Source organism: Tiliqua scincoides, chromosome 7 (genome assembly GCF_035046505.1).
Source record: "Tiliqua scincoides isolate rTilSci1 chromosome 7, rTilSci1.hap2, whole genome shotgun sequence".
In the NCBI taxonomy this organism is placed as follows: domain Eukaryota; kingdom Metazoa; phylum Chordata; class Lepidosauria; order Squamata; family Scincidae; genus Tiliqua; species Tiliqua scincoides.
In genome coordinates, this window is record NC_089827.1 from 58,379,153 (window position 1) to 58,392,671 (window position 13,519).

The 13,519-nt window shown below is 43.1% G+C and overlaps 1 protein-coding gene across 2 annotated transcripts in view; it reads right to left on the reverse strand.

Annotated features, from left to right (window-relative positions):
• The window catches only part of RANGAP1 (Ran GTPase activating protein 1), a 53,206-nt gene that overhangs the window by 23,886 nt on the left and 15,801 nt on the right, over positions 1-13,519 (reverse strand). For both annotated transcript variants that reach the window (XM_066633697.1, XM_066633695.1), the window contains exons 6-14: positions 12,735-12,869; positions 10,590-10,748; positions 10,338-10,451; positions 8,927-9,026; positions 6,535-6,619; positions 5,396-5,591; positions 4,633-4,755; positions 3,976-4,078; positions 1,584-1,672 (exon numbers count right to left, since the gene is read on the reverse strand). In XM_066633697.1, coding sequence (XP_066489794.1) covers positions 1,584-1,672; positions 3,976-4,078; positions 4,633-4,755; positions 5,396-5,591; positions 6,535-6,619; positions 8,927-9,026; positions 10,338-10,451; positions 10,590-10,748; positions 12,735-12,869 — 1,104 coding nt within the window. The remainder of the gene's footprint in view (positions 1-1,583; positions 1,673-3,975; positions 4,079-4,632; positions 4,756-5,395; positions 5,592-6,534; positions 6,620-8,926; positions 9,027-10,337; positions 10,452-10,589; positions 10,749-12,734; positions 12,870-13,519) is intronic.

Genomic DNA, 13,519 nt, shown 5'->3' on the forward strand with positions numbered 1-13,519 from the left:
CTGGGGGTTCCAGAAACAGTCCAACTGTACAGTTTTCCATTCATTTTCTGCTTGGGCACAAATACTGTGCAATTCATAATGAAAGTGTGCAAGTTGCATTCATGCCCATGAATGACTTAGAGAAAAAAAAGTTATACAGGAATCTCCATGAGCACCCATAGGACATTTACACAGGAATGTCTTTCCTTGACTCAGCAACCACCATCATTTAAAGCTTTTTCAGAAGTTTTTTCAGAAGGTCTCATATTAAAGAAGTCAAGAGCTGTTGCCAAACTCCAAGAAAGCAAGAAACAGTTCTAGAGGGAGATTACTTTTGCAGGTAAATACAGACCAATCTTTGGAGAAAATTGACAGAGAAGGGGGGAGGGAGTGGTCCAAAGTACATGTGATGGCAACTAGGAGAAATTTAAAGGCAGTATGTGCCTATGATGCCAAGAAGAACATACGGTTCTCCAGAAGCCTCTGGAGAAAGAGGCAGAGGCTCCAGGAAGCCATCTCTTCAGAGGAAGAAGTGGGTATGGTGACCCCCCCCCTTTTCCCATACCTGACTGAGGCATAGAAGGAAGGAGGGAGCAATTGTCTCACTGGGATCAAGGGACTGCCTCCCTCCCCTCCTCAGCCTTTAGATGCTAAAGAAGCACTACAAGGCAAATACCAGTGAAGGGCAGGCTCAAATTCCTCCCAATGAAATAAAATTCCTCTCTTCCACACATGGATTCTAGAAAGCTCCAGAATGATCCATAGGATGTCTTCCTTTCCACTTTATTTACAGACGTATATGCTGCTGCTGCTGCTACTGTACAGTAGCAAAAATTACCGGATTTTGCAAATTTTTTTATAATTTACAAAGTATTCAAAACAGTAGCACCACCATTACCATAACCCAACAAGTTTAGTTTTAATTTTCCATATTAGGAAGTAATTCATCATACAGCTCAGAAGCTGTTTCTATTTTTTAAACTTGTATAACACAAGCCACTCTTCAGAATCAGATTTTAGACAATTTCATCCCACCACATCTATCTCAATAATAGATGTGCTCATATACCTTATGCAGGTATATTCAGAGTGCATTTACATTAAGAGTTTTGCCAATATAGAAAAATATTCAGAACAGGACTACACCCTGTGGTTCTGACCAACTGCAAAGACCCCAATCTACAGTACTTCAAGGTTACCACATTGAAAAAAAAACACAAAATAAGAATGTAATCATTCCCAACATCTTAAAAAAGAAAAGAAATTGGAGAGAGGGCCTCAGAGATACTATGCAGACAGAAGATAAGCCTACAATTTCATCAATACCGCTTAAAGTTAGAAAAGTAGAAGCCAACAGCGTCTATACTAGAAAATGTTCCACTAACAGAAATAGATTTGGAGCACTACCTCCATTTCAGCAAGTTTCTATTGTCACCAATTACTACGCTTCCATAGTAGCCTTAAAGTTGTTGTGGAGAAAATATTATCATCCACAATCCCAGATTTTGGTCTGTTAAACCATCTCGTTTCTAAAACAAAAAAACCCGAAGGATACACCTTGTTTATGCACATCACCTCACAGAACCTCCTGCCTTTTCTCTCACCTTGAGTAGCCCCAAGTGAATCAAGAGGCTGGTAATAAAAGCATCAGAATTGAAGGTAGCTGAAGAAAAGGCTTCTCTCATCAATGCATCTACAAAAAGACAGAAAAATGAAAGTCAGTTTTAGAGCACAAGACTCTTGGATGGCGCTAGACGATTCATTTGACCTTGCAGGTGCCTTCAAGCATCTCCTAAAACCACAGGGCTGATAGCTTGCTCACCATCATTAGGATGAAATCCTGCCCGGTTTAGGCAGCAGTTCACAACCACTTTGAATGCTGTGAAGACGATATCATGGAACACCAAGGAAAGGCCTAGCTGCAACTAGCACCTGCTATGCATCCCTTCATAACATGCAAGAAATAACACCAATAGCCAAAGAACTATAACCTGCAGCCATGAAAGCAAGCAAGGTTCCAGTTTAAGGTGCTTAGTTAAATAGGGCAAAATAAAAGGAACATAGACAGGGAAATTGCCCACTCTTACTCTAGTGTACGTATTTTTCACATAAGGCTGGTTTGAGTGCTTGGCCTTGCTAAGATTGTTCTATACAATGGCTGCTATAGGATGAACCTTTGCCTATAGCAATTACTGGTATTTTAAGACATCTGTGAAATGTGTATGGCTCATGTGGTGAGCTAACGCACACATTCTGCCACATGATAATGGCTACCATACTAAAACATTTTTTAAACGTTTCCAAGCTGCCCTTCCAATCAACTGTTAAGCCTTGTGCTCCCAACTTTGAGCTACACACAATCAGAATCAAAATGTCACCATTTTCTAGAAGTCAGCCTTACACTCCTTTCTGAACTGCAGTTCAGTGCCTGATAGCTTATGACTTACAATGATGCATATGCTTCTACTGTGCCGTTAGTGCATATTGATTATAGATTTAGTGTTATGACATTCATAACTGAAGTACTGCCATCTTTGTGAACCCTGAACTCTCCAAGTTAAACAAACCTTTTGTTGATTTCTCTGTTAAGTAGCCTTTGGTACTTTTGCAGAAGAGTAGTGCTGCAAGATGCCTGTGTGTTGGCAGGGGTATGCACATATTAGCTTACACCAGATAGATAATTCTAGACTACAGGGGGAGCCAAAGGGGAAGTGATAAAAGGAAATTGGCAGATTTTAAGATACTAATGTTGCAAAACTCCTCGGAAGTCTAGCAGACACAAAGCCATAACTTCTCTTGGCAATAACGTAGAAGAAATACAGTTTAGACCAATCCACAAATCCCCTCCCCAGCAGACCAGTGTGAACATGCTAGAGGAGAAGCCGATGAGAGACGGTTACAGTGGAAGGCACCACCCAAAGTTTAAAAGACAAGGCACTAAAGGAAGCTGTTGGAGATGCCAAGCTGCTGGTTCACCCCTGCCCCAGGACAGCAGTTCGACCACTTGCGCAACAATAAACCAGCTTCAGTAAATACAGGTCAGCCCTTAGTATCTTCAGGGTTCAGTTCCTGGAACTTCTGCAGATGCTGAAATCTGAGGATAACTGAATCCGTGGATTTTGGGCCCCTGAAAACCTCCAAGTGTGCGTGCTCCGGCCATCTCCAGAAGTTGTTCTGAGATTTGCAGAGGCCTCCCGTGGCCTCTGCGGACCTAAGAATGCCCATTTCAGGCAAAAAAAGGTTTCTCGTGAAAACCAGAAGTGATGTTTATATGCCTTTGGAAGGCATTCTAAGAACGAGGGAAGCCACTGACTGCAGCTCTGGTTAACTTCAGAGGTTCCAGGTGAGCCCTCTCCACAGGTTTGGAACCCACAGATTATGAAATCCGCAGGTAACAAATCCACAGATAACAAGGGCCAACCTGAATACATGAAGGAACATGTTTCCATTCTGTTGTTTTCCCAACTTATGTTGCACAATCATCTCAATGTTCAACTGTAATTTTCTGACCAGGGCTAAGAGGCATGTGACTGCAAGAAGGAAATGAACCAAGAAACTCAGCTACCTCTTGCTGTAAATAACAAATGGCCATCACTAACTGGACTTTAATAATGATCTTGGCCAGTTGTTTTTTCTTGCTTTGATGAATATTTTATGAATTTCTTTGCTTAGAGCAGTATTCAATAAAGTTTGTCCTGTTATTGTTATTTGCTGCCTCAGAGTGATTCCTGCTCAGATTTAAAAGTGCCCTTTCTGCTGGGGAGGGTAGATGCAGTTTGTCCACTGCACATTACCCATATACTTGGCACAAGAACTGCTGAATAAGCCTCTGTTTGTGTCCCAAGGCAGGCTGCCAAACAGAAGGGCTTATTAAGAATCTGGTAAGCCACAGTCCATGACTGATGCCTGCATATGCCCTAAGTCAGAGTGCGATAGCTTTGTTTATTTACACCATCATTGAGGTTCCCAGATCTTGGGACCAAAAGACAAGCTTACCTATTGTTTCATGCACTGCTGTTTTCACCGTCATCTCATCTTTAAACACAGAAGAGATCTTCAGAACAACTGTAACAACTTTCTCAGTGTCAGATGTATCTGTCTAGAAAAAATACAAGTTCAGAATTTAAGAATGCCAAGTCTATGGCAAGATATCTTGTTGCTAGAAAGAATGATTGGGCCATGTTACCCAGGCTTGTTGATTTACAAACCATGTGGTAAACAGACCCCTGCGCAAGTAGATTAACCCAAAATATGGAGCATGGGGTTACAGTTGGCAACTAGTCAACTTTAGCTGGCCCTTTTGTAACTTTCCCAGTGCTATTTCAGCATTTGCACACTGACCTTTCCAGACTATGAGCCCTTAAGGATCGGGACCCATCCAATAATTTTTAAAGCAAAATATAGATGCTGAAATATAATGTAGATTCCATTGGTTTGCAGTGGATACACTTTCTTTCTGACTTCTAGAAGAATAGCTAGCAGTTCTACTGAAGAGTATAGTCAGAGAAGAAAGTTTAATTTATATATTTATTATGCAAAATGTGCTTACAGTTTAAGAATGGCAGAGGGACCAGATAAAGTAATCAGTGGCACCAGCCAACCCCAGTACTTACAGCATCTGCTTACAACACACACAGCCCAAGAGTGGCTTACCTGTTCAGCTATCAAGGTTGGACACTTGGGACCCAGTCGCAATAGCTTCTCTGGGGATGGGAAAGCAAGAAACATGCCAACATCCACAGGAGGAAGATTTGGAAAAGACACTGGCGTCGAAGCCTGGAAACAGATAGACCTTAAAATTACAACATCATACTAGTGCCCTCAGTGAATGCATTCTTTGTCTACACACACAAAACCACAGTGTTGCAGATGAGAAGTGGAGAAAGTGGAAGCACCACAATAGAAGAGGGGTACAAGGTTCATACCCAAAGCTAATGTTGATCAGTCTAGTTAAACCTGTCAGGCTTATGGACATCAACAAAAGTTATGAGATACACATATAGCCGTGCTTTGGCATCCATGCGGGTTCCCAGAACGCCTGCAGATAATCAAATCCATGGGTCTTGGCACCCAACCAAGCTGTACTCTGGTCACATCTAGAAAGTGCTCTGAGAGTCAAGAATTGTCACTTCCATTTTGCTGCTACATACTGGAAGTGACAATGTTTGGCCCTCAAAACATCCTCCAGATGCAACGGGAGTTCTACTCTAGTTGCGTTTGGAGAATTCAGGGCTGGCCTGGTTGGGGCTCAGTGCAGGTCAGGGGACCTTGCAGTGCAGGTCAGCGGATGATCAGACACCACCTGTACTGTTCTTCAGATTCAACAGCCAGCCTAACAACTATATTGTCAATACCTCCATCTACAGAAGTTTCTTGTCTTCATCATCTGAAAGTAATGAAACCTGGCCATACTTACATGAGTGTCTATAATCTTTTTAGGAGTCAATGATTCTTGTTCTCCCTGGCCCCTCTCCTGCATGCGAGGTAGCTCTTCTTCTTCCTCTTCCTCCTCCTCGTCGTCGTCGTCATCATCATCTTCCTCTTCCTCCTCGTCGCCATCATCTTCATCATCCTCATCAATATCATCTTCATCATTTTCTCTTTCATCATCACTAAGTAGAAACATTTGATAGAGAAGGAATTCAACTGACTGGGAACAGAATGATGTAGTTTGTTTTAGCTATAAACACAACAACCAAAATTTCCTGGATGATACCTAGACCCTCCTTGGTCTATTTTCTGACTTGATTTTGGAACTGGGAGATGGACAAAGGAGTGTGACCCATTTGATTTTCCTAGATCTGTCAGCAATGTTCAATAACAGCAGTCTTATGCCCTTCTCAGCTGCATTGCCACATTAGGATGGGGGGGGCACTGTTTTGAAGTACTTCCACTCCTTCATGAAGATTCAGTTTCAGAAAGCATCTTGGGAGACCAGCCAGTGAGGAGCCACAAGAGTCTATCTACATTCATGCTACTCAACATCCTGCTTCTCAGTCAAGTTGTGTAGGGATTTGGGATACAGTGTCATCAGCATAACATTATGCAAGTTCTAGTTCTCTTTTTCCATTGAGTTTGGGGGAAGTAGTCAGGATGGACTGGGTGAGGGTAAACAAACTGAAACCTGATCTCAACAAGCCAGAGGTACTGTAAGGGTAAGAGTCAACTGGTTTAGGAATAGGTGTAGAACTGTTCTATCTAGAATTGCAACACCCTTAAAAGGTCATGTTTGCAGTTTGGGGTACTGTTGCATGGCCAGGTACCCCTTATCAGTTTAAACTGGTACGCCAACTGCATACTGTCCTGGACAAAGATCTCTGATTCTGTACCATGCTTTAAATGCAACTGCTTTTGAAAAGTCTTCAGAAACTACAAGTGGGACAGAAAGCTGCAGCAAGACAGTATTAACTGGACCATCAGATTTTGCATTAACTTTGTGCAAACCATGTCTTATATACTTCAATTTAATGGTGTTGAACAAATAGCATCTTTTGCAGGTAGTTTCACAAGATAATCCAGCAACTGTAGCAGCAGATCATTTCAACCTCATCTTACCTCAAAGATGCAAGCACCTCTGCCATGTTCAAGCCTTCAAGAATCTCCTGGAGTTGTTCACAGCCTTCTTCCCCAAAGCAATTACCTGGGGAAAAAATGGAAAACATGCGTTGGCAAAACTCCACAGCTTATAGAAGGAAATTTGTCTAGAAATTCCTCAACATTGTTGAATATAATCAATGCTTTGAGATAAGCAAGCATCATTTCAGAAGACTTTTTATATGAAAGATTTTACCAATCAAATATTTGAGCATGGGTCTTCCCGTCTGAACAAGGGCAACTGCAGCTAGTTTGACAAGTTGATGACACCACACAATAAGCTTTAAATATTTTGCTTGTGGAGAAGTCATTCATTGCCACATGTTGGCTAGGCTGATGTAATGGCAAGGAATATTCACACACACTTAATCTTTGGAGGTTTATGTAAATGCTTGGGCTGACTAGAGAGGAAAATGTTAGAAGGGGAAGGTGCAGATCTGGAGGCGGAAGAAGGTTGGGGTATTACGTGAGTGTCCCGAGATGATCTAATCAGACATAGGTTTTCATGAGAAAGTTTGATTTTTAAGAGTCAACAAGTTGAGGCATGTTGCTCTTGGGTGCCATTTCACCCCACCACCCAACCCAAGGTTTTGAGGATGGTTCTCTTTCTCTGCTCAGTTTGCCATGGCTTCATGTGCGTGGCCAATGTGTTGGGTTTATTACGCTCCATTAAGCACATCTTCATCCACCCTCCATTAAGCTCATCTCCATGTTTTTACTGCAGATTTTACAGACCTGAAGGTGCCCCACGAAATAGAGGGAATCCCCTAGTAAAGAACAGAACTTATCAACAGGGTACAAAAGACTTCAGTGGTGAAGAGAAGGGAGTAAAAAGATTCTAACACTGGACCCACTCACTACCCGAGGTTTTGGAAAGGAGACAGACCTGGGGGGGCACACTGTCCTGAGAGGGGCAAGCCATCATATGCACCCCCAATACGCAGAACAGATGTGCTCTGGGTGGTAATGGGTATGTTTTTCCTATGCTCAAAGAAAATAGGAAACTGGTGCATGTGGAATATGCAGTTTTTGCAACACTTTCTTTCCTTGGAATATTTGTGGGAGATACCCAAAAGCTCCCTTCCCTGGTTCTGAACAGGTAGGTTGTCCTCAAACTGCCAAATTAGTTTCCCAGATAAATGAACTTTGATTAATTCTGCACAGGACTGCAATCGTAGCTAGTTTCAGGGAAAGAAAAAAGGCAAGAAACCCAATATTCACTTGGATGGCACAAAACCACTCAAGTGAAGATTTCTTATAGGGTGGCTCAGAGGATGCGTGAGCTGTAGTCTGTCATCTGGCTCTGAGGAAGGGTGCATGGAACAAGGAAGAAAGAATAGAAAGAGAAAAGAAGCCCAATACCTATATTGGGTGCCAGATGGCACAGCATTTTTTGGGGTAATGGAAGGAACAGGGTATCTGCAGCAATGAGGACCCAAACTGTCCACAAGTGGTGGCAGCACAAGGCCCAGGGAGCAAAGGGGAAGGTGCAGATGGTTACATGAGGGGCCTGTGACCCAGCTTAACAGCCAAAATATCCACACAGCAAGGCAGAAGCTATTATAGGGTAAGCTCATCAAGAACTGTTCACTTATGGGTCATCCCCGGTTGGAGAAGGGTGCTCTCTGTTTTGTACCCTTAGGAGGGTGCAGCAGGGCTTAATTGCTCTGGTGACCTGTGCTTCAATTAAAATAAAACTCATGATTGTATTTGCAATGAAGTTGGTGAGGGAAGTCAAGGTTGAAGGCATTTCTTTTGCACTCACCAATGTGATCACTTGTAGTCTGAGGCGACTAGGATAAGGCCTCGTTTACAGGTTTGAATTTCTCCTAAGCCAGTGAATGACCGGGGGGGGGGAGATTACTGTTGCTCTGATAAACCAAAGATTAGTCTTTTCCGTAAAGGCCTGCGAGACCTGATGCTTCCTTTCCATCACTCTAAGCAAGACGACATGGGGATCATAGTACTCACCTGGTATGCAACTATCACCATGCACACATGTACAGTATATCTATGTGTCATGCAATAAAGCTGCCACTTTGCGATCCAATGTCAAAGTCAGCTGTGCTAGAATTAAAACTTCACACAAGTGCTAGGGACTAAAATAGCTTTGTTCAGTCAAGTTGAGAACTGGGATGAGATCCTAGAAGTTTGGGACGCCCAGATTAGAGGGGCAGAATGAAGGATACCGAGTAGGTAACAGACTGAGAACTACTACAGATATACAGAAAGAGAAATGAAAGAAGAGGGAACTAGGGCAAGTTTTACAGGTAAACCAGTCAATGACTTGGCTGCAGGCTTCTAGTTACTAATATGGCGCTGTCAACCAACCTCAACACCATACTCTCCATACCATTTAGATCCAGCTTCTCTAGATCTCTTTTGTCTTCAACAGCCTCAGCAATAATAAAAGCAGCATCTCGCTTGATTTCACAGAAAGACAAGTTGAGTTCCTAAGAGACAGAAGGTATGGTTTCCTATGATTACTGGAGAGAAAAGTTTAATCAGCTCAGTTTAAACAGCAGGTCAGGTGAACTTACAATTTACATGGCACAGTACTAAGATAGGAATGCAACAAAGCTAGTAAAACATCCAGGGCAAGGGGGTGTCAGGGGATGACCTCCCTGGGGCCCCTGACTTACCTCTAGAGGGGAGCGGCCCCTGGTCACAGATCCCCCTTTCCTTCCGGGACAGGTGGAGATTCCGTCCCGCCTGCTGTAGTGCTGGCCCCTCCACCCAGGAAGAGGTAGGACGGGGCAAGCCTGCGCCTGGCTTGCCCGGCAGACAGGATACAGGCGACCCTCTGCTCGGGCCGGCGGGCCGCCACCCCTCCCAAACCAACCACGCCAGTGGCGCATCTCCACAGTGACAATAAGGCGGCCGGCTGCAAAGGACAGCCGGCCGGACTGGTAAACTTAGGCATCCCTGCCTAATGACGTCAGTGGGCGACGAAGCTCGCCGTGGTCCCTGGATACCCAAAGGGGTGGGATGGGGGGCCTGGCAGGGTGGAGCCACCGGTGGAGGAGGGTCCTTCGGGGGGACTGATTCCCCCGCGGGCACTGGGAAACCCCTTCCCAGAATCCAGCACTGACATAAGGACAATGCAGCTCTGAGGTAAGGGAACAAACATTCCCTTACTTTGAGGAGGCCTCCGTGAGTGACACCCAACTGCAGGATGCAGCATATGTCCCATTGGCACCACTATGCCATTGCTGGAAAGCACTGACATAAGGGGTTAGGATTGCGCCCTAAGTCAACTAGAGTTTGTTCAAATTGTAAATACTCTTTAGTTTCCAGACCCACAAGAACTAATCCTAGTGAGGTTTCATGTTGACTTATTGTGGTTTTATATTCAATATGTTGTCCTTAAACTAGATTTTCTTCAAATTAGACACAAAACATTACTTTCTCACCAGACAGAATACACAACCTTTACACACATAAATGTCAAGTGACTTGGCAAAGCTGCAGCATTAATTAATGCACTGTGGTTTTCCTGTTGTTTCAGTTCATGATTTTATTTTAAGCGTTTATATCTCATCTTATCAAAGTTTATTTATAAGGCTGAGGACATCAACAGTTTGATGACAGGACTTTTGGTTTCAAGATGAACTGCTGCCAAAGGCACAAAGCAATATGGTCATGTGCTCTGCCCATCCCCAATTTAGGATTTCAGAATATAGGGGAATAAGCAGTTCTTATTTTATCAGAGTTCTCTCAATAGCTATACTAAATATCTGGGAATACTATGCTGTAGTCAATACCTTTAGTTTATGAAGCCCTTCTTTAACAGCATCAGCAATGGCAACGGCACCCTTTGAACGTACCAGGCAGTCACCAAAGTTTATGACTTCCACTTGTCGAAGCTTCTTCAGGGCCTGAATGGAACACATGAAATCACTCAGAACATGCAAGGCCAACTTAATTCTGAGAAAACTGCTTCCTCTTCTACAACATCTCACACCTCTAATGCAAGTAACTATGGACAGAAAAAGGTGTCAGAATTAAGAACTCACCTCTGCCATGGCCACTGCCCCCTTCCCTGTGAAAGTATTATCATTCAAGTTGATCACCCTCAGCAAGGGATTGACAGCAAAAGCCTGAGCCAAGGCTGTGATTCCAGGATGGTTGATTCCATTCTGTGGCATATGGACTTCTTCCAAAGTCCCAATGACCTAAAGAGCACATAGCAAGGAAAGCCATTATATTGCTTTAAGGACTGTAGAGCAGACATCTTGCAGCACAGTCTTCCCATGCAGAGAACTCATCCGTTGTCATTGCTGGTAGGAAAAACCAGGAACCACAGATTATCCTAGGAGTCACAGACTATCCCATGCTAGGAGAAGGCACTCTACCCACAGAGAAAAACATCTGGTATTGCCCTGTCTGGTAACAAGGTAAGGGAGTGAGTGAGAAGAGACTTATTTCCCCATGTCCATTCTTTAAAATGGCAGTTGGAGCACTTATTATTTAATTGTATTTTTATTCTGATTGTAAGCTGTCTTGGGCACCCAGTGAAAGATGGGAGAACCCCCCCCCCCCATAAGTAAATTACACAAGCAGCTCATGTTAATGATATAATACTATTCTTCCTATCAGCTACTATGGTCACTGAATATCCTGCATGATCCTATTGAATACCAGTCTTTCAAGAAAACAGGATTTTCAGCATTTCAAACCACCCCTCATATACCCCATATTCCAGAGTGAACAAGTGTTGGGATTCATGTATAGGGTGCCTTGTGTAAAGAGCCTTTAAAAAAAAAAAAAAAGCCACAACCCTACAGAAAATCTAATTTCTAGACCTCATTGCACAAGACTCAAATGAGAATGCAATGCAAAATAAAAATGTTTTTATGTTTAAATATCTTTAAAAGCATATCGTTTTAGACATTTTGCCACAACATGCTTTGTCTCCTCTTTCTTGCAGTGAGAAGACAATGCCTAACACATGCAGCAGGAATCCCTGCTAACTGGACATAAGAGTTTTAAAGGGGTAATACTCCTCTCTTAACAAGGGAAGAGCAATTGTCCCCATTCACCCCAGCAGAGAATTTTTTCCAGTGGCTATTTGATTATATTTTTTTCTATATCTACATTAGAACGCAAGCCCTTTTGGGATAGGGCCTTCATTCAATTTAGCTACATAACCTGCTTTATGAGCTTTTTGTTGAAAAGCAATATATAAATAAAGTTGAATAAATAATAAATATTTTCCACAACTGAAAGGATGACATGGAGAAACTGGGAGATGCTGTAAGGGGCTTAAGCTCTTTCCTCATATCTATCAGGACAGTGGTGCGCAAACCTTTAGCACTGGAACCCACTTTTTAGAATGAGAATCTGTCAGGACTCATCGGAAGTGATGTCATGACCGAAAGCGACATCAAGCAGGAAAATTTTTAACTATCCTAGGCTGCAATTCTACCCACAGTTCCCAGGAGTAAGTCCAATTTACTATCATTGTTAAAAGCATATACATAGTAGCCTGTTAGGACAGATGTGTACTATTTCCCCAAATACCATAGTAGCTTCTATTAGAAATATTGAAATGAATGGGGACCCACCTGAAATTGGCTTGCAACCCACCTAGTGAGTCCTGACCCACAGCTTGAGAAACATTGTATCAGGAAAACAGTTTTTTACAAAAAAGTTTGATTCATAAGAATATACCAAACACACCAGAGAGCTATTGGGTAAACTCCAGGTAAGCCACCACTATGTATTCAAGAAGGAAAATGGGGAAGACAAGCAAGCGAACAGAAAATACACTCCAGCAAGAGTCATGTATGATACTAAGGAGAACTCCAATAGCAGCATTCACAGCTGTGACCAAAGGAGCATCAGATAGTTCTGTTTGATGCCGCAGCCACTTGTTCATTTCTGAAACTGTTCACTATGAGACAGCCCAAGGTTGTATGAAAAGGAGCATTACGCACATGTATGGATGACAAGCAGCATAATCTAGGTTTTGTTATGTACTTTATAAATTTTATATCAATTAAGACTCCTCTCTCATATAACAGATTTCAGATCCGTTATATCACTTTGTAAAATCCTATGCATACTAGAAGTACGCATAGTCAGACAATGGGACTTACTCCCAGGTATAGGATTGCAGCCTTAATTGCTTTGTCACAAGGTATGTTTTTAGCACTTACTCTAAATGCCTCAGCAAGAGCAGTTGCACCATCATTTTCAAGGCGATTCCTGCCAGCCACAAATACTTTCAAAGACAAAGGTTTGGCCTGAGCACTTGACTTCCTGTGACATTCTTTCAGAGCTCCTGCCAAGATCTAAAATAAGAATGATGCACAAACAATGGACATAAGCAGTACTTACATTGGTATAATGTCATTCAAACCTGAAAGATCCAGCTCCACAAGGCTATTTAAGCTGCTACTTCCCACACACAACACAGAGCTAATTCTTCGCTAGGAAAACCTTACACCACTAAAGGTATTGCCAGCTGTGACATCACAAGGAGAATTTTGGTCAGTAACATGCAGTGGTTGTACAGTGGGCACTCCAAATCTATGGGCTCAGCATCAGCAGATTGCACCATCTACAGACACTTCCCTTGTGCCTTAAGCCTCCAGGACGTGACTGGAAGCCACTACCAGTCCATGTCTGCAACTTCCAATCGCATCCAGGAGGCCTCCTGAGGAGGCAGGGAGGCCCATGGAGGGGGCCGCAGGCCAATGTGACCTCCAGAGGGTCCGGCGTGGCATCAAGGTGAGTGATTGTGGTTCCTGGGCCCTGCCACCACTGGGATGCCAGCATTCATGGAATCTGATGTCTGCAGATGTTTCCAGAATGAAACCCCTACAGACAACAAGGACCCACTGTATTGTCTGTCTGCAACTGTCCCTGCACTTGCAATAAAGCTCTTCCCAACCCCCACAGATCAGGGCTTTGATTTTATACTCCCAAGCATCCACTATCA